This window comes from Dermochelys coriacea, chromosome 11 (assembly GCF_009764565.3).
Source record: "Dermochelys coriacea isolate rDerCor1 chromosome 11, rDerCor1.pri.v4, whole genome shotgun sequence".
In the NCBI taxonomy this organism is placed as follows: Eukaryota; Metazoa; Chordata; order Testudines; family Dermochelyidae; genus Dermochelys; species Dermochelys coriacea.
The window spans coordinates 65,963,630-65,984,325 of record NC_050078.2 but is presented as its reverse complement, the minus strand read 5'-3'; the positions used below and the strand labels follow the sequence as shown (position 1 = coordinate 65,984,325).

Genomic DNA, 20,696 nt, shown 5'->3' with positions numbered 1-20,696 from the left:
GTGCCTGGGTAGGGCAGGAATGGGCATAATGGGCCAGATTCTGCTCTGAATTTCACTGGTCTTCTCTACTGTCTTTAGTGGATTTACTCCCCATTTACACTGATGCAACTGAGAGTTGAATCTAGCACAATCTCTCTGTTGGTAGGGGTGCTCCTGGGAACACACTCACCTGTAGCCATAGCCACAACCCACCCAGATACGCCCCTCCACGGTGTTCATGCTGTCAGCAGCACCAGCAGCTCCCCAGCCATTACACTTGGAGAGCCCTGGCTGCAGGATGGCTTCCTGCATGCTGAGGAGGGTGGGGATTCTCTGCATGCTTCACCTGCTAGCTCACAAATACTGAAGCAGCATGTAATTTGACCCTAAGTTTTATTTTTCTCCTTTCATTAGTGCATGTACATTTTTTTCAGAGCTGGTTTAAAGAAAATTGAGTCAGAATGCGCCTGGTGGAACAGATTCTGCCCTCACCACTCCTCTTGAAAGTAAGAAGGACTGGACACAATTAAGGGGGCCTTAATGGGAATTTTATGAGGCAGGATAGAACCCTTGGTTTACACAGCCTTCCACTCTGAGATGCTTAGTTAAATCATAGAATCATAGAATATCAGGGTTGAAGGGACCTCAAGAGGTCATCTAGTCCAACCCCCTGCTCAAAGCAGGACCAATTCCAACCATCCAGCCAGGGCTTTGTCAAGCCTGACCTTAAAAACTTCTAAGGAAGGAGATTCCACCACCTCCGTAGGTAACGCATTCCACTGTTTCACCACCCTCCTAGTGAAAAAGTTTTTCTAATATCCAACCTAAACCTCCCCGACTGCAACTTCAAACCATTACTCCTTGTTCTGTCATCTGATACCACTAAGAACAGTCTAGATCCATCCTCTTTGGAACCCTTTCAAATAAATTGCTGAATGCAATTTATTCTCCACAGCTTTGGGCAGACAATGAATTTCTGTCTTTATCTCCAAAAAGCTTTTGGAGAGACTCCATTCCACAACTGGGTGTGGATACATATTTCTCTATTTGCCAGATTACTCATTACCAATTGCTTGGCTATTCCTGAAGTTAGTGATGCTAATAAATACTTAGGACTAAGTTCTCAGCTCGGATAGATCTGTGCAACCTATTGACTTCATTGAATCATGCTGATTTACACCACTGAGGATCTGGCCCATGTCTTAGATTTGATTTTAGTATTTTTTTTTATTTTTATTTTTTTAAACATAATTTGGATTTATCGTTGATTGCTGACATATCGTATTTAACATACATTCCATGTCAGTGATTAGATCAATGTTTTTTGGTACAATCAGTACCTTTACAAACATTTTCTCACTTCCATGGGTATAATTCCATGAAGAAAACACAAAATAGCAAAAACACACTTGATATCTGTAACAGATTTTTCCCCCCATTCTTCCCAAAGGCCATCTTAAAAAGAATATATGCAAATTGGATCCTTCTGAAAGTGCAGTATTTCCTTCATGGCTGAGGCAGGGCTAAAATCCATCTGAAGTTGGGTTGCCAATTTTATTTGGACATATTCCTGGAGGTTTCATCACATGACATAATCTTTAATTAAGGATTAATCTTTAATTCCTGGAGACTCCAGGACGATCCTGGAGGACTGGCAACCCTAATCTGATGCCCAACAGATGTACCCATAAGTAAGTCATGTCTGAGCTTTGCCAAGAATCCTACATTTCATCATACTTTTCTATAAGGAGAAAACCAGACAACTGCCCAGTGGCTAACATCACAGAGCACAGAACCCCCTCACTTCTCAATGCTGCAGAACACCCATTAAATACTTCTCATAATGCATGCTACTAATAGGGACCTATTATGATGCAACATGAACTTGGTTTTTCCAGAAGTATGTTTCTTCTGTCCTGTAAAGCCGCTTTCCTTTTTAACCTTTTTTAAATGGTGAGACAGAGCTGAATTTAAATTAATTTGTTGGCTGATGAGCTTCTAAAGAGATTCAAGGATGAAAAACTGTATTTCTTTCTTGATTTATTTAACATTCAAACACCTCCTGCTTCTTCAACCATACACATCAAACTCTGGCACTGTTGCAATGCAACTGCTTTCCCCAGGACCGCAGTAAGCCAAGAATGGACTTTGTGTTAGGTTAACACATGCCTCTGGTGAAACAAAAGATTGTGTCTCTAAGTGACACTTTAGGGTTGCATAGCTATACTCTTGATATAATTTCCCTGTCATGTTTGCTTACTTGCCCAGACGTTTTTTTCCTATGGTTATTACTATCAGTACTGCAACTTCAACTCAGGTTATAAAGTTCAAATTGCCTTCTATTTGTTTCATACATCATCATTAAAAGCAGAGCGCAGACAACAGTTCATTTCAGCTGTTGGAATATACACTGCCAGACATGATATAGGAAGGCAACAACAAATAAAATTGATTTTTTTTTCACGTTTTAACATGATAGGCCAATGCCGTAAGACTGAACAACAGAAAAGAAAAAAACAGCAACCCCGAACTCTTGTTTAGACTGAGGAAGGATGATCTAGAGAAAGTACAAAGGAATTACTCAGTGAGTCATTCTCTTTGCCCAAGCCATATATAATGGTCACAAACCACTGAGGAATAAAGTATCAAAAGCCTTAGTTTCAATCATATTTTTTATATTCACCCATCAAATTTCCCCTGTGATCCCCAGAAGAAAGAACTGCCAGCTGCTATATATCATTGAAGGACAAATAATACTTATTTTTTTGAGGAAAAATCTCAGCATATGAGGACCACAACATCTGGCAGAAAAACAAGATAAAATTGTAAGTATGGGCTTGTACAATAACTGATTGGAGACACTCGTATACATACAATACTGTAAAAATTGGTAATCCTCACTGAATTAATCCACCTGATAGTTCTTTATAATAACAAACACAAAATCAACTATTCTCAGGTCCCTTCTTAAAGCTTAGTAAAGATTTTATGCAGCATGAAATTACTAAGAGTAAAAGTTTGTCAGGGTGCTGTATTGAGGTCTTATATAGCTTTTACAACATGTACTACAGAACATGTACAGGGTGAGATGAAGTAGTATCAGAAATAATCAAAAAGATGTGTCATAATAAATGAAGAAAACATACTTGTTGATGCATTATCCTTATTGGGCTTATTTGACTATTTGGCCACAAGCCCAATCCTGCAAGGGGCTGATCATGCTAAAGCACCTGGCAGGATCAGAATCTACATACTGAGAGCTGCATTGGGATCTAATATATCATTAACCATTTTTTTCACTCACAAATACCTGCAATGAATGGATATGCAAAATTAAAATGTTAAGATCCAACTTTTCTTTAAAATTAATGAAGGGTGAACCTCAGTGTTTTGGAGGTCTGGATAAATATCCAAAAGCTTGGACATTTATCTGAATCACAGGTTTGGAAACCTTGTGAGAACTGGCTTTCATGCAAGATTGTCCAGCAGGTTCTGGTATCAGTATGGATATTTAGCATTTTGATATCTGCCTTCTTCTGACTCAAACAAATGTTCTGACCCTACACGCGATTAGAGGCTGCAGAATTGGACCCAGAGTCCATTGGAGTGGTGGACACTCAGTATGCTATTCTTGTGAGGTGTTGAGCACTCTCAACTTCTAATGAAGCCAATGGGAGCTAAGGACGCTGAGTGCTTTGTAGGGGGGCATTCAGACCCTTGCAAATTTGGATCATGAGTCAACATGAAAGGCAGATGAACATTTTATGATAAATAAAGTAACCAAAATTTTTATAACCTCAAAAGGAGGTTGAATTTGGTCCATGTTTTAGGCATATGTCTGGTTGGTTTTAGTTTTACTGATCCAGCTTGTCCAGTCTTACACGAAATTGGTTTCCTTTCTGAAACAATATAACTAATAAAACTGATTGCCACTGCCTCTAAGTTACAAGATACAGCAATGGCCTTTTATGAGCAGAAAGCTTGATTGTTTACAGATAATTCTGGCCTCTACTGATGTATTTACAGACATTTCCCCTTTCCCTTAAAGGAGATAAAGAACAGGAGTAGTTGCTATGGAAACAAAGAGCTACACAGACCAATCTGTGACCCAAAGGTAATAGCCATTGGAAAGCAAAATGTGAGCTAACAAAACGTGCATTAGTGTAATGTAATTATTTTAGACGATACACTCTGTCTAGGAACATAGGAACTGCCTGGCTGAACCAGGCCTGATGTCCAACTAGTCCTGTGACAGTGGCCAATACCAGATGCTTCAAGAGGAAGGTATAAGAACCCCATCTTGGACTCTAACAGTTAGAGATTGGCTTAAGGCCAAAAGCATGAGGTTTAATATTCCAAAATTGTTGTAAGAATTAACTATAATAAATCTAGATATTCTTGTTACCCATATAAATGTCCAGTCCCTTTTTTAATTGTACTAAGGTCTTGGCCTCAACAACTTCCTGTGGCAATGAGTTCCACAATATAATAATGCAACATGTCAAATAGTATTAAATTTTATAACTTTTGAATTTGTCCCCTTTTAATTTTATTCTCTGATCCCTTGTTCTTGCTCTGAGATTGGGAGAACAGAAGCTCCCAATCTATCTTCTCTATGCCACTCATTATTTTACATATTTCTGTTTCCTCTTATTCATCTCCTGCATTTTACAGTTGTTTAACTCTAATAAAACACTTTGTCTCTAAGGCTACTACCTGTCTGTCTGTTAAGCTTATTAATTCGTTGCTATGTAAACAGGGGACTGAATAAGCAGTAGCTTCTGGTTTTTAGGCTACAACACATCTTTGACTTGGAAAGTACATCAGACCTCTCAACTGATCTCAGTAAGGTATGAAAAAAATCTTTCCCAGAGTTAATTTTCAGTTTACAAGACAATTTTCTGAAGATAAACCAGGCCCTCACAATTTAAAATCATTTAAATAAAAAGTGTCTAACTGTGACAACAGATGCAATGCTCTGTTATGTATGGGGCATCTCAAAATTGTGACCTTCCCAGCACATTAATACCTTCACTGTGCATTTAGAGTAAATTCTTACCTGACCCCCTTTCGGCTGGTACCGGATGTTGTCTGTCGATCCAATTTTGGACCTGACATTCTTGAGGTCCGGCAGAGGCTGGTTAATAAGTCGTAGTTGCTTAGGTGTGGCTGGAGATTTTGGAGGAGTGCGTATGATGGCGACTTTCTTCTCAGTGGGCACCAATATAGCAGACTTGGGAGTGCCTGGAGTATGAGGGGTTCTGGAATAGCTTGGGGTCCCAGGAGTGCCTGGGGTACGGGAGGAGTAGCTGGGTGGGGTACCAGGAGTGATGGCAGTGGATCCAGGGGTAGTGGGCGTAGAAGTGCCACTCTTTCCTGTCCTGCGAATTGGCTCCGATCCTATATTGAAGACACCACAGCGTTAAAACCACATGGATAAATCGCTCTTTTCTTCATATTACGTCTCCACAGACTATGACACCTATAATTATAAGTATCCTGAAGCAAAGCCCACCAACTCAATGGACAGACCCACACTGACTTAAGTGGGCTTTTGGATTAGGCATGAATGTAGCCTATATAGTGGAGATGGTTTCGATTGTAAACTTTTGAACAGTAGATTTCAAATACATGGCTGCATTCAGTCATGTACCATAGCTAGTAGCTTTGTATCTACAGTAGAATCCAGAGGGTAGATCCTCGGCTTGTGTAAACAGTCATAGCTACATTGACTTCAAAAGAGCAATGATCATTTACTCCACCTATGGATCTGCCCCCAGGTAATTATTGTTCTATTAGCACAAGTATCAAGGTAATTATTACAAGAATACCGCAATTATTATTTAATCTACACCTGGAATAGAGGTCATACAAACAGCAGTAGCCATGGCATGAACTCTCCCGCCCCCCCGCCTTCACCTCAATAAAGTGTTCACTTTAAAGCTTAGTCAAGACAATTTCAGTTCTAAAATTATTAAATTAGGCAGCAAGGAAAAAACCCGGAATGAAGTCAGAGGTCTACATTGTACTTTTTTCCTTGCTGTATGGACACACATCCTTGGCTTCCCCCGAATTTTCTGGGGAGTCCTCTTATATCAGTCCCTTTGAGTGCACTAACAGCCAGTGAAGTCAAAGGGACTCATTCTATTTATGTGACTGGGGACGGATGAGACTCAAGGTACCGGTGCTCCCGGGGCTAAGGAGAAAGCCTCTTTGTTGAAAATGACACACTAAATGGATTAAGCACTCTTTACTCTCATCTCTGCTTTTCCCAGATTGGGCTCTTTCTCTCCCAATCAACTGTCCATCAGGGTTCTCTCACTGCACTTACTATGCAGGAGAGAGAATGGGATTTTTCTGCCTCCCTGCAGCCTTTATCTTTTATTCCTCAGGCGTCCATCCCTTTTGCAAACACACTCTATTATATGGCTGCCCCAGACAGGAGGATGGGCAAGTTGTTCATTTGCTGCTATGCCAGCCAGGGGTCACTGTGCACTGAGATGGGGCTGCATTTTATTCTTGATACTCAAGCTGAGATTTTCAAAGGATTTTCAGTGGGATATGGGTATCTAACTCCCTTTACATAACACATGAACTAAGGATTACCCAATGAAATTAAAAGTCAGCTGGTTTAAAACTAATGTACGGAAGTACTTCTTCATGCAACATACAGTCAACATGTGGAACTCATTGCCAGGGGATATTGGGAAGGCCAAACATATAATTGGGTTCAAAAAAGAATTAGTTAATGGAAGATAGGTCCATCAGTGGCAATTAATCAAGATGGTCAGGTATGCAACCCCATGCTCTGTGTATCCCTAAAACTCTGCCTGCCAGATGCTGGGAATGGACAGAAGGGGCTCGATCACTCAAAATTGCCCCATTCTGTCCATTCCTTCTGAAGCAGCTGCCACTGTCAGATACAGGACACAGGGCTAGACAGACCATTGGCCTCACCCAGTGTGGCCATTCTTATGTTCTTGGGCTTCTTTGAAAAAGAATGGTTTCTGAAGAGGCAGAGACAGAAGAATTCCTGTGGGACATGAAAGTACCAAGCCAGGTTCTGAGGCCTGAGCTGAATGCTAGACTGGCAAGGGAGGATGTCTGGGGAGAGGGGTGGTTACATTTCCTTGGTCTTAGGGGAACTTGTTTAGATGTTTGGTTCTATAGGTTTGCTTTGTGCAAACAGGTCCCCACTTCAACTTCTGGAAATCCTAGCTGGTAAACCCTCTGGATGAATTAAATAGCACACACCTTCCATTGTGTCTTTATTATTGCTTTCTCCCTTGTGCTCCAGGTACAACACAAAGATGGCAGCAGCTAGAAGCAGCCCCCTTTCTGGCTTGCTGGCTCAGCCTTTTATACTGCTTGCTTTCTTCTCCCTGCTATCCAACTGGTGAGCTAATGATTGGTTCTCTGCAGATACAAGTGCTCCCTTCTAACCTTCCAAACCTCCTCTTACTTTAACCACACCCAGTACACTGGGTGCTAAGTGCCAGCTTCTATAATGCCCTATTTATAGCTGCTAACAGCACTGTTACACCCTGATAAAAACACCTGGCTGGTTAAGTGCTGTGTCTTTCTTCTGATGAGTCACCCCAATAACTTACATACAACTATTTTTAGGTAAAGCTTCTTTCTGGCGTGGCATTAACTAAGCACCAGGAGACCATTAAACCAAAACAACAAATTAACAAATCTTGGTATTTATTAAATAAGCCTCCCCTTTTCATGAGATCATCCGAATTATTATTTTTTTAAAATTATGCTGCTCACACTGTGTGTGTTTCTTTTTTTGTGTTTGTTTATAAATGGTCTCTATTAAACGTGTCACACAACTGGGAAACCCACGCAAAGGGATTTTTTTATACAAGAGAAGGGCTTCAACTGCAGCCCTAGTCTGAGCAACCCAGACTTTGGGAAAGGTCGGTTCTACAGCTGGACTCAAACCTTTGTCGATATATTGGGTCACAACAGCACCCCATATCTGAACATGCCCAAATTTGGCGTCCAGATCTCTGGTCCCAGCAGTACAACTCAGGCCGACTTTTTAAAGGCAAAGAAAAGCTAGGTATGGATGTAGCAAGTGTGTGAAATATATAGCAAGGGTGGGTGAAGACCCCAGGAGAGTTAGGTTGCAGAGAAACATACGGGTAGTCCGTCGTACTGAAGAGGAGATGGAGCTATTGAAGGAGAAAGAATTCTCATCTCTGTCTCGGTCTCCTGATATACCTCTCCGAGAGGGGAGGATGGAGGAAGGTCTTGGTAGAGAGGAACGCTTTTCTGGACTCTTGGTTATTCCATCCTGATAGGAGCAAAAACGAAAAAAATGGCTATACAGTAAACGTAATTATCCAGATTGTGTTCTCTCACTAGTTTAACACAAGTGCGATCCCATGGTAGCCCCATGCAACTGAGATCAAATGATGTCCAGTTCCTTTACATTTCATGCAGGAAGCTCTGATGATTATCCAGGTCTGATGAGTCACTTAAATCCCTTGGGATTTACTGACTCTGGACATCTTGCTTTTAGACTGACTGCCTCATAGGAGAAGACATTTCAAAAGTGCTCAGCATTGGCTGAACTCTGCTCACACTGAAGTGAATGGCAAAACTCCTCCTGACTTCAATGAGAGCTGAGTTCGGTCAATACTGAACCCTTTTGAAAGCCCACTCTAGATTTTCAGTTTGCCTAAGACGATGCTGAACAATCCAGCAAACTCATTTTTACAAGGTTCATTAAATGTATGGTTGCCTATTTCAGGGGAAACTCCCCTCTGTTTATTTCCAAACTTCACTGAATAGACTCTGAATATATATGCTGTTTCACTGATTTGACCAAAAATGTATCAAGGCTGATTTTGCTCCCACTAAAGTTAATGTCAAAACCCGAAGTGAGTTCAATGGGGCAAAAATGGACTCTTGGAGCTTGATCCAAATCCCAATGAAGCCAAATCTGGGAGTCTTTCTATCAGTTTCAGTGAGCTTTGGCCCTTAGTGAAAGAGGAGTTCTGGTTAGGAAGTCATGGAACAAGAAATTCTGAAAGATCAGTTAGTGTAATGGGCTTTGTTGTGCAAGTGTAAGCAAAGATCCAAAGCCCAATCCTGAAGTCCCATGGGATTCCACCTGCAGTGGGATTGCAGTATTGGGCCCCCAGGACTTTTCAGACTCTACATTATTAGGTAATGCTGAAATGCTGCCTTTTGAAGCACTAAAGGAGCGTTATATTTTCCCCCAAAATGAGAGATTTGGAGAATTTAGGCTACTGACTAAATTGGTGCACCAAACATCTGGTTGGGTTAGTGGGAAAATGGTTGCAAGTGTGGTAAAGTGGCTAAGCAGTGTAGTGTTCACCAACGTGACCTTCAGTGGATGAGTAAAACAAATGAAATGTATGCACAGGGAGGCTTGGAAGAGAAAGCCATCATTAGAAAAGCGTAAGACAAAGCAGACTTCTCTTCCTGAAGCATCCTTAACACCTGTAGGGCAAAATTTCGCCCCTAATGTAACTGGTCTCAGCTTTCATTGGAAGTTGTGCCCTCTTATGCTAGGGATTGCATTTGGTCCCCACAGAATACTAAATGAGTGTAAATTACAAACTTTCTGAAAGGCATGTTGGTGCTGCTGTCCTTAGCCACTTACATTTATTTTATGACCAAATTACATGGGGGCTAGCTACTCTGCTTTTGTAAATAGGCACAACTCCACTGAAGTCAAGGGAGCTGTGTCCATTTCACCAAGGGTGGAGCTGGCCCTACATGTATAACTTATGATTTTTGAAGTGTTGTTGCAGCCATGTTGGTCCCAGCATATTAGAGAGACAAGGTGGATGAGGCAATATCTTTTATTGGACCAACTCCTGCTGGTGAAAGAGACAAGCTTTTGAGCTTACACAGAACTCTTCTTCAGGTCTGGGAAAGGTACTTGGAGTGTCACAGCTAAATATAAGGTGGAAAAGATAAGGAGTTAACACGTGTTGAAAGAGACCATTCCAGGTGAAGTGGCCAGTTAATACTTATACAGTCAGAGGACAAAGGAGAGTTAGTGGTATAATTTATGTCATTTTGATACAGCTGACTTTATCCTGAAGAATCGGTAATAATCTCCTTAGTTTCTATACATGTTGTATCAGGCTCTAGAGCCTGGAGCCCAAGTCTTGGGCACTAGAGCCTGGAGCCCAACTCTCCTATCACTGGATTTGAGTAACTTCACTGAAGTTCTTAACTTCTCCAAGTAACTGAAGCTTTGTCTACACAACCACTTTTGTTGGTTGAGGGTGTGAAAAAACACCCCTCCTGAACGACATAACTTTCCCCGACAAAAGTGCTGATGCAGACAGCACTATGTTGACAGGAGAGGCTCTCCTGCTGACATAGCTAATGCCGCTCGTTGGGGGTCGTATAAGTCCTGCTGGCAAGGAGAGGATACATGGGAGACCGTAGAGTGGCACAGTTGTAGCAGTACAGCTGTGCTGCTGTAAGGTCTACAGTGTAGACGTAGCCTGAGGCCCGGTCTACACTACAGACCTATATCAGTATAACTGTGTCACTGAGGGGTGTGAATGTAGTTATACCAGCCTAACCCCTGATGTAGACAGCGCTAGGTCTACAGGAAAGCTTCCCCTGTTGACATAGCTATTGCCTCTCAGGGGAGAAGAATTAACTATGACAACAGGAGAAACTCTCTTGTCAGTGTAGGAGCATCTTCACTTAAGTGCTACAGCGGTGCAGCTGTACCACTGTATGTGACGACAAACCCAGGTAACTTCACTGAGACTTACTTAGATTCTGCAGGGAGAGAATAAGATCCATGGAATTCACCTGTGCCCCTCTCTGAGCTACCTCTCTCTAACTCTGCTACCTTACCTTAGCATCTGATTTTGAGTATGGAAAGCAGTCTCTGGGGCCCGCCGAGGAGGGCCGTACAAAGTAACTGTCTGTATCGAGAAAAGTAGCTCTTTTAGTAGTTAGTGAGCAAGCTGAGCTGGGTCTTGGAGGAAGCAATGACTTCGCTCTAGACTTTGAGGCAGGAATCTTTGACAAAGAGGAAGTCTAGTCATGAGAAAACAAACAAAAGAAACATAACATGAAGCTGAGCAATGAGACGAAAGGAAAACACATGAAAATGGATACATGAAAAAATGCCAAGCTATGAATTCAACTTCCCTTTTCCAACCAGCATATGTAAAATTCTGAGACACACATGCAAGTCGGTATTGTGAAATGCAGCATTTGGCTCTGAGATAGCAACTGACTCTACAGGTACATCCAGACACAATTCCCAGCTCAGGTACACGTACACCTGCTACCTCTGTTCAAGCTAGTGCTAAAAAACAGCAGTGTGCACACAGTGACAGGGGCAGTGGCTTAGGCTAGCTGCCTCAGTATGCATCCCAGAGGTTGAGTGGGATTGTCCTCAGGTGGCTAGCCTGAGCTGCTGCTTGTGCCACCACATCCACACTATTTTTAGATACTAGGTAAAGCAGAGCGAGTAGATGTATGTCTACCTAAGCTGGAAATCACCTTCCAGATGCTTTGTAGACACACCCTAAGAAGGGCCTCAATACAGCCCTCCTTTTTTGCAGATGCAAGTTTGCCCCCTCTATTAAGTGCAGACGCAAAGGTTAGTTCGTAAGCATTTACTACAGGTGGGAATTTGCAGGACCAAAGAGAGCCTGCTTGTTTAAAATCAAGTCCTGTATATGAAGTATCTCCTTCTCTGGGAATGTTCCACAATAAAATGTTAGTAGGAGATTTAGAAAAAAATTGAATGGTACGACTCAAAATGGGGAAATGACTTGATAACACCTCTTCTACCATATTAACCCTTAAAATCCAGGGTTATATGCAATATTTGGAACTCATTACACTCCTTTAGAAAGATGATCAAATTGTGAGCCCCTTACTGAACATTGGCAAGCAGTGTCACAGCTAGTTCCACTGAAGTCACTCGGATTACTTGGCTTAGTAATGCCTCACCAATGTAAGGGGTTTGCAATCTGGCTCTAATTTTTTTTTCTTAAAGGGTATAAGGTATAATGAAAAAGAATAATTGGAAGCTATTATTGTGGCAATGAAGGCCTGATTCTGCAACACTTTATTCACACAGAGGTGAAATTACTCATGTGAGCAGTTCCAATGGGACTACATATGTGTAAGAACTACTCAGCACAAGCAAGAGCTGCACAATTGGGCTCTTAATAATGCATAGTAGGACTGAAAAAATCAGCTTTATTAGTAGACATCATAAGAAATCAGGGTACTGTAAGTTATATCACTTATGAAACACTGGGTCTGAACCTTTTCTCCCTACTCTCATTTTATACTGATGTAGCTCCACCGACTACAGTGCATGATTATTCCTCATGTCCACCAGTTTCAAAGAGATCAGAATCAGGCATATTGACATTGCTTAAAACAATTTTTAAATTGTGAAATGAAATAAAGGAATTCTAATGCCTTCTCATGGGAAAAGCTATCATTTCAGTCCTGCTGCTTTATCAAACTGGCCCCCTGCTGACAGGATCGTTAATTTGGCAGCCTCTATTGTAGGAGACTAGCTTAGTTCAATGACAGGAGATACTTTAATATGGTGAATGTATTTATAAAACATGGCTTTTATGTACACATATTATTCATTGTTAAATATTTATTATTTTGCTATCTAAAGTACAGGGAGGCATATAGCTGATCAATGGCACGTCTGCTTTAAATATAAAGTAAATAATTTTCATAAAACTGTTCCATCGTAGCGAAGTGTTCACCTAGTTAGGCATGACTCCGTTTTTGGGTGCCCAACCTGAGATACTTTGGGCCAGAGTTACAAAGGGTACTTAGGTTACTCAAGATGCAGAAAGTCAGTGGGAGTTAGGCACCTAACTCACTGAGGCACTTTTGTAAAGTCACTAAACATCTACTCATATTTTTAGGCATCTAAATGCCTTTGCAAATCTGGCCCCTTGTGCCTGATTTTGAGAGGGTTGAGGACCAGCAGTTTGGGTCCTATGGTCTAACCTGGTACTTTTATACCCTCCATCATTATAGTACCTGAGCACCTCATAAAGACTAATACATTTATTCTCACAACACCCTTAGTAGGTAAGATATTACAGCTGGGCAATGAAGGCACAAAGAGACAGATGCTGCCCCTCTTACTCATACTGAGTAATATCTCACTCCATGAGTAGCTGCATTGTGTAAAAGCACATTAATTTGGATCCCAAACACAGCCAGGACAGAGTACTGCAAAATATCTTCCTGTCTTTAAAAGGGTACGGCGGTTAAGGAGAAAGGATGGTCTTGTGAACCACTCTGGGACTCAGGAGGTCTACGCCTCACTCTGCTACAAACTTCCTTTGGCACTGTGGTGTGAGGTACTACTTAGCATGAATAAAGATGGCAAAATGTGACCCAAAAAGATTAACTGATTTACACAGGAAATTTGCAATGGAGCCCAACTCAGTGCTTTATCTGCAATATCATCCTCCCTCCTTGACTGTCCAAGATGGGAAAATATTTTGCAAAATCCTGTCCTATCTGTGTTTGAGGGCCAAACTGAATGTACTTTTGCTTTCCAACAAATGCCCATTGGGGGCCATATGCTACCTTCTGACAGAACTCCTGCTGCTGCAAGGGCAGGCTGCTTATGTAGGACCGAGCAGTATGTGGTCCTTACAATAAGAATGACCGTTTGCAATAATTAAGAGACTGCCCAAGATGGAACACAGAAATGTCATTTTATATCATAAGCCAGCTAGGGAAGGGGCTGTCACAATGCATACTTCCTAATATGAATTAGCCAATGTTCTTAACGCACACCTGGGAGGTGGACATGACCCTCCCCAGCAGGGTGGAACTGCTTAGCTTTTCCTGAGCATTGTTCAGAAGTACAACATGTATGTTGCAATCAGATATTAAGGCACTGCAAATGGGTGATGAGCGTACTCAGCTGCAATTCTACCTGACACAACATCCGATGAATGCATCCGATGAAGTGAGCTGTAGCTCATGAAAGCTTATGCTCAGATAAATTTGTTAGTCTCTAAGGTGCCACAAGTACTCCTTTTCTTTTTGCAAATACAGACTAACACGGCTGCTACTCTGAAACCTGTTATTATGAGAAGGCCACTTTGGGAGGGTTGCACAACACAATACACAGCAAAGCAGGAGGGAATGCAACAGTAATAGGGGATAAGTGCTTGAAAGGTCAGGATGTGGACTACCCCAGGGAATTGGGAGAAAAGGCAGAAGGTGGAGGGGTGTTTCTGGAAGGGGATGCACTGGGGACTGAGAAGGAAGACAATAGTGGAAGCAAGAAGAGGATAGATTTCAGCTCTTTGCACTAAAACAACTGACAGAAAGAATAAAGAAGATACAAAGACAGGAGACAGACCCAGAGAAAGAATGCACACTGCTTGTTTGTGCCAGTAGTTCTCCAAGGGCACCAAAGGCTTTGGCAACAAGCAGATACTGACTTCTGCTAAGGTGACTATAGACATTTACCTCAGAGGAAAACGAATCTTGCTGTTGACCCAAGCAGGAAGTCAGTATATGCATTGTGACCTATATTTCTGAATGTTTGACTGAGAAATATCTACAGATCTCTCAACAGTGGCTAGAGATGGGCCAAAATTGAAGCACTGGATCAAATAGTCATTTGGGGAGAGTTCAGAGCTGGATTTGGATCTCAACTGGTACATCACTCATGATGGCCACAAATTACGTGAGCTGTTGCCATCATCTTCAACATTATTGATTACAGTATCATCTATTATTATAGGCTAAGAACTGACAGTGTGGTTAGCATGTTGCATGGTCCCTGCCCCAAAGGAGCTTACAATCTCTTTAGACAGACAAAACAAATTGGGCACAAAACACACTGGGCGATCCAGGAGGACAGTTCAATCTTGGAGGTTTTTGTTGTGGTTGTTGTTCAATAATGGGTTAGTCATCAGAGTGCTACAGTTGTGAGCTAGCACATGTGGACTTCTTGGAAAAAGAGTTACACAGTGGGGATTTGAAAGAAAACAAGTCGGGCACCTGGAGTGCTGGGATGGGAAGGGTATATGGGCAACATGTGAGAAGGGCGGGAGAGAATGACTAAAGGGGAGGTGGGGCAATACTCACTGGCGGGCTGGAGGGAGTCAGAGGTGTGGCGTGGATGACAGCAGAGATGTAAGTGGTGGTGTAGGCTGTGCTGAGCCTTGAAGGTGAGGACGGGAAGTTTGACAATTTTGTTTAAACCTAACATTCTAAGGTGGAGAGTGGTCCAGGACATGACCTCAGCTAAGCCAATCAGGAGGCACATTTGTATATGAGATGTCATTAGTTAACATTTTCCAGAAATCTGTGACCTCTGAGGAGAAAAGCAATAGAAATGTAATGACTCATCACAAGACTCTTTTCAGCCAATCATGAGGCAGGATTTTCTTCTTGCATGTAACAATCCAGCAAGATGACCACAGCGGCCAGATCATCAGAGCAGGTAAATCAGTGCAGCTCCAGTGCGCTCCAATGGAGCTATGCTGATTCACACCAGCCGAGGGCCTGGCCCTAAATGCTTCACAATATTAAACTTTATTGTAACTCAGAGGCTGTGTGTCAACGGTGGATTGAGGGACTGTCTTTTGTTGTATGTTTATACAGCACCTAGCACAATGGGGTCCTTGTCCGTGACTCCTAGATGATACAATAATACAAACAATACATAATAATAAAAAACAATTATCAAAAACTATATAATTATCTATTTTTGTAATTCAGAGGCTATGCGGGAAAGTGGCTGTAATAAAAAAACGAATATGACAAATGAATTCTAAAGGGAAGGCACAGTTATCTACTGAAATTAAAACAAAACCACCCGAGACAGGACAAAAAGGAGTTTTTAGAAAGATGAATGACGAGAGGATTATTTTACTCACTGAAAGTTTTTCCTTTGCTTGTTTAAATACACCTGGAGCCTGGTTTGTTTCACCACCTGCCGCTGTTAGACCCAAAACAAACAAACAAACAAACAAACCCTTGATGGTTAAAAATAATCATTTTGAATTACTGGACACCATTAGTATAATCAATTGTCTTTTAAACACCGTGCAAAGCAATGATCTGGTGAATTACAGTATGCAGTGTATGCAGCTGCCTTAATAAATAAAAGAATACATGTTACCATATTTGTGATAATTCCAGTTAATCTATTAATTCTAGCCAGCAAATTAGAATTATGTCTTCCTCTTCCTAGTGGTCTAGGATTGAGAGCCAAGATTTTTGAGGCGTGACTTGTGATTTTTGGAGTCCAATATGGTACACCTTAAAGAGGCCTAATTTTCAGAAAATGCTGAACAATTGCTCTCCGAATATCAGGCCCCTTTAAGGAATCTCAAGCAATCTCACTAGCCATCTTTCAAAATCTTGGCCAAGAAACCTCAATGAAAAGACACTGATTCACTGCTGTGTATTCACTCCAATTTACACTGCTATAACTCCACTAATGTCAATACAGTCACACTGGTATAAAAAGAAAAGGAGTACCCCACTTTGATTATCACTACAAAACGTCCCCCCCGTCCCCGCTCTCCTGCTGGTAATAGTTGACCTTTCCTGATCACTCACCTTACTGTTTCAGAGTAGCAGCCGTGTTAGTCTGTATTCGCAAAAAGAAAAGCAGTACTTGTGGCACCTTAGAGACTAACAAATTTATTAGAGCATAAGCTTTCGTGAGCTACAGCTCACTTCATCGGATGCATCCGATGAAGTGAGCTGTAGCTCACGAAAGCTTATGCTCTAATAAATTTGTTAGTCTCTAAGGTGCCACAAGTACTGCTTTTCTTTTTTCACCTTACTGTGTGTATGGTAACACCCATTGTTTCATGTTCTCTGTGTATATAAAATCTCCCCACTATATTTTCCACTGTATGCATCCGATGAAGTGAGCTGTAGCTCATGAAAGCTTATGCTCAAATAAATGTGTTAGCCTTTAAGGTGCCACAAGTCCTCCTTTTCTTTTTGCGGACACAGACTAAAACAGCTGCTACTCTGGAAACTGGTATAAAAGTGGAGTAACACAGAGATCAATCAGACCCTGAGACTTTAGTTTAATATCTTATTATTCAAGCACTAGCATCTATCTTCTTTCAGCGTTATCCTGTGGTTCTTGTCTGATGAAACATGATTTAAGTTACATTTGAGGTGAGAATGATATCGTTTGACTTGGTCTCCATCCTAGGGGAAAGTCTAGAAGCTGAAGGGCATTTCAGAAACTTGTGAAGTAAGTGTTCACCATGCTGTTACTCAGGAAGCTGTGTGTTCTGTGAAATCTAGTTACTAGTGAAATCCTTTGCCACAGCACAGTGCTGGACTTGGAGTGGGCATAGAAGGAAGGTTGGGTGGTCACAAACGAGTTCTCTTAGCCATAATCCCGTTTTTGTTCCATCTGTGAAACCAACCCTGAAACTTTGTCCCGGGCAGCAAAGATGGGTTTCCCTTTGGCCTTAGCAGTTGTCCCAGCATGTTCCCTTGCCTGTAACAGTGGTGTGATATTCTGCAACCAATCTCCATTGTGAACAAGGCTGCCTTTCCCACTCAATAATTTTGCCCTCTTAAATAACGTTCGTCTTGTTCTTTTTCTTTGATTGTAAATTCAGGGAGTAGGAGAGAAAGCTTGAGAGAGAGAGTGAGTGGGAAAGAGAAACTGACAGTTTAGTTCTGCATTTATAGCTGAACATATTCAATAAAACCCTCCTGCATTACATTTTACCACATCTGTTACTGCTGTTTTTTGGGTTTTAAATGTTTCTCCTTTTTCCGTTGGTGTTTAACTCCAACTGCCTGCAGCTATGAAGTAAACAGCACAGTTTTGTGCTTCTGTGACTGACTTACCTGAAAACATAACAACTCCTCCATCTGAGCAAAACACCTGGATCATGACGTCACACTGTCCCTTCGTGCTCCGCTACCAGTTTAATCACACAATAAACATATTTAAGACAAGTAAGACAAGCCTAATGCATGTTTGCCCCAGTTCAAAGGCTAAGCAACTGCGTTGGCCAGCCCTATGACATCCATGATATGATGTCACAAAGGCAACAGTGTCTTCTAAATTCAGCCAATCAAACAAAACGATGGAAATTAGGATAAAGTTCAGATGATCAAATAAAACTGTCTTCTCCTTCGGCCTTCTTTTTCTTTTCATGTTCCAAGGAAGGAGCATCTTTTAATAATCATAATTACCGAGAATCCCACTCTTGAGGAGACTGTGGTTGCCACTAAAATAGTCAGCTTCTGCCCATAGTTACTACACAGTGATGTGAGTTATTTTCTGTCCCTTGAGATTCTAGGGAAATACCATGATATCTCATTTACTGTCTCACTCCATGGTAAATGTGGACACAATTTTGACTTTTTAATGGAGACACCTGTGTCCCACATGATTGCTCTTTGGACAAGTTTCATCTTTAATGTACAGAAAAGGCTAACATGGAAGTTTTTGCTGCTCAGAATGTGCTCGGAGTTACACTCTGGGGCATTTGTGGCTAGGCATCCAATTCGGCTTTCACTAAAACCAAAAAGAAAGCTTACACTGATTTCAATGGGAGTAGACATTAGCCTCAAACAAACTGTTCTACATTCATCAAAAAGGAAGAATGGAAAACAGGCTTCTTGGTTTACACCATTCAGGTAGGAAAATATACATCCCCCTCCAGCTCCCAGATCCTGTAGATGCTTGGGGATGGGGATGGGTCCAGACCCTGTGTTGGTTAGGTGCACCTGACGGGTGTGCATATTTAATCCTGGATGCCTACACCCCAGGGGGCAAGTCTATGAAATATCCTTCTATGTCCCCATACCCCCCGCAGCAGCAATCACTGGAGTGACTGCACTGATACTGAAAAGGGGAGGAAAAAGAAAAGCAGGCTTTTTGTGTGCTATCTTGTGATTTTTCAGCTGTCTTGAGGATGTGCCAATGTTAGGTTGTGGGGAATTTCTGTTCATTCAGTGATTTGGTTCATGTTCATCTGCTTTACAGATGAGCTCAAACCTCAAAGTTCAGTTCCAGACCAAAATTATCCCAAATTTCAGATCTGAGGTTCTGGTTCAACCCATTATAAAGGCCATAAAATGTAATCTGATTCATAACTCTCTCAAAGTTTGCTGATGTTATGGACAAGGAGTGTTTATTTGATCTCAACTCTTACTGCTTGAATAAATTTGGAGTTTGTCCTTAAATTATATTTTCCACTTTGGCTACCTGTTGGGTTTGTTTTTAATTTGAGTGAATTCTTTATACATTACAATGAGGGGCAGATAGCACTACCTAAGGCCAGAATGAGTGTGTCTAAGCAATGGGCAGGCTTCCCCATGTATTTCTACTGGCACACCTCAATTCTGACTAGAAGGCCATAAGAAGAAATTTTTTTTTGAGGGTTAGTGGTAGCCCATGTGAGGGAACAATAGCAGTATACATAAGAAAGAGGTGTGGATATTAGCAAGACTGTAAATCTATAAAGCAAATGCTTTATGCCATGAAGAAACACCTCATTGTTTTAGCCCTAAGCCTCCCTAAGTTGCAATCAAATCATGTCAAATAGTTAAAAATTCATTTATGACCAATGCAGGATATGAAACCTGGTTTGCAAAGGTGAAGGACTAAAGCATTAAACCAACTTGTGCCACCTAGTCCCTAATCCCACAACACACTTTGGGTTCTTTGAAGAATCTTTGAATTATGGGTCACATCTTCTGGTCTCAGTAAGCTGTGCTTTGTGAAAGAGCAGAGGAAGTGGGGGGCAGAAGTGGGTTTAAGCCACCTTTACTCTCCCAGTTGTGGTCTGGAGCTAGTTGGAGTACACTGGAGACTACTTTAATTTATATCTTGCTAACCAAAGTAATGAACATAATTTTTAACTTCTGAACCAAGAAACAAAAATATTTCCATTTTCAAATATTATACCCTGAATGTAAACTATTGGGGCACGGTTCTCCTCTCACCTACTCTGGTGCAAATAAGAAGCAACTGCATTGCAGTACATGGAGGTATCAAACTGTGTTATAGGAAAATTATATTCCATCCCTTTAAAAAAAAAACAAAAACAGACGAGTCCAAAACTTCTCTTTCCACCCGAATCTGACAGGGAATCAAGAATAATACTGTGAGACTGCAGTGAAGATGTTCTAATTCTGGTCTTCTGAATAATGACATATCTATTTAGATATTGTGAGAACTACTGGTTGTCTTTCTCTCATCTTCCCCTATCAAATACTAAGATTTTGAAAACCATTTTTGCTTGAAATGCATTCGTGGTTTGACCCCCAGATTTCTTCTCTCTCAGCGTCGTACTCTGCATTCCAGATTCTCCCTGTGGGTTTTGGCTTGAAGTTATAAACATCAGTAACAGATTTGGAAGTGCCAATGCAGATAAGTATAAATGAGTAATATACAAGTCTTCTTATTATGCATGAGAGAAAAAAGCAAAATAATGGATATGTATACCATGGTTTAAGCTGTCAACACTTTCCCACCACATAAATTCACCCCAAAATAAATAAATAAATACAAATAACGAAAACAAAGATTCCTACAACACCACATTCAAGCACAATGCCAAGATACAATTACGGCACTTGGAGGGCCGAGCAATGACAAGCATATATGATCATGGCCTCTGCCAAACAAAACAGAGAAATAAAGAAATACCAAAAAAGAAGAATGATACAAAACACTA

The 20,696-nt window shown here is 41.3% G+C and overlaps 1 protein-coding gene across 50 annotated transcripts in view; it reads right to left on the bottom strand.

Annotated features, from left to right (window-relative positions):
• MAP2 (microtubule associated protein 2) overlaps positions 1–20,696 on the bottom strand; it is a 344,721-nt gene that overhangs the window by 25,748 nt on the left and 298,277 nt on the right. For all 50 annotated transcript variants that reach the window (XM_038421402.2, XM_038421391.2, XM_038421395.2 and 47 more), the window contains 3 exons: positions 15,900–15,961; positions 8,131–8,284; positions 5,039–5,379 (listed from right to left, as the gene is read on the bottom strand). In XM_038421402.2, coding sequence (XP_038277330.1) covers positions 5,039–5,379; positions 8,131–8,284; positions 15,900–15,961 — 557 coding nt within the window. The remainder of the gene's footprint in view (positions 1–5,038; positions 5,380–8,130; positions 8,285–15,899; positions 15,962–20,696) is intronic.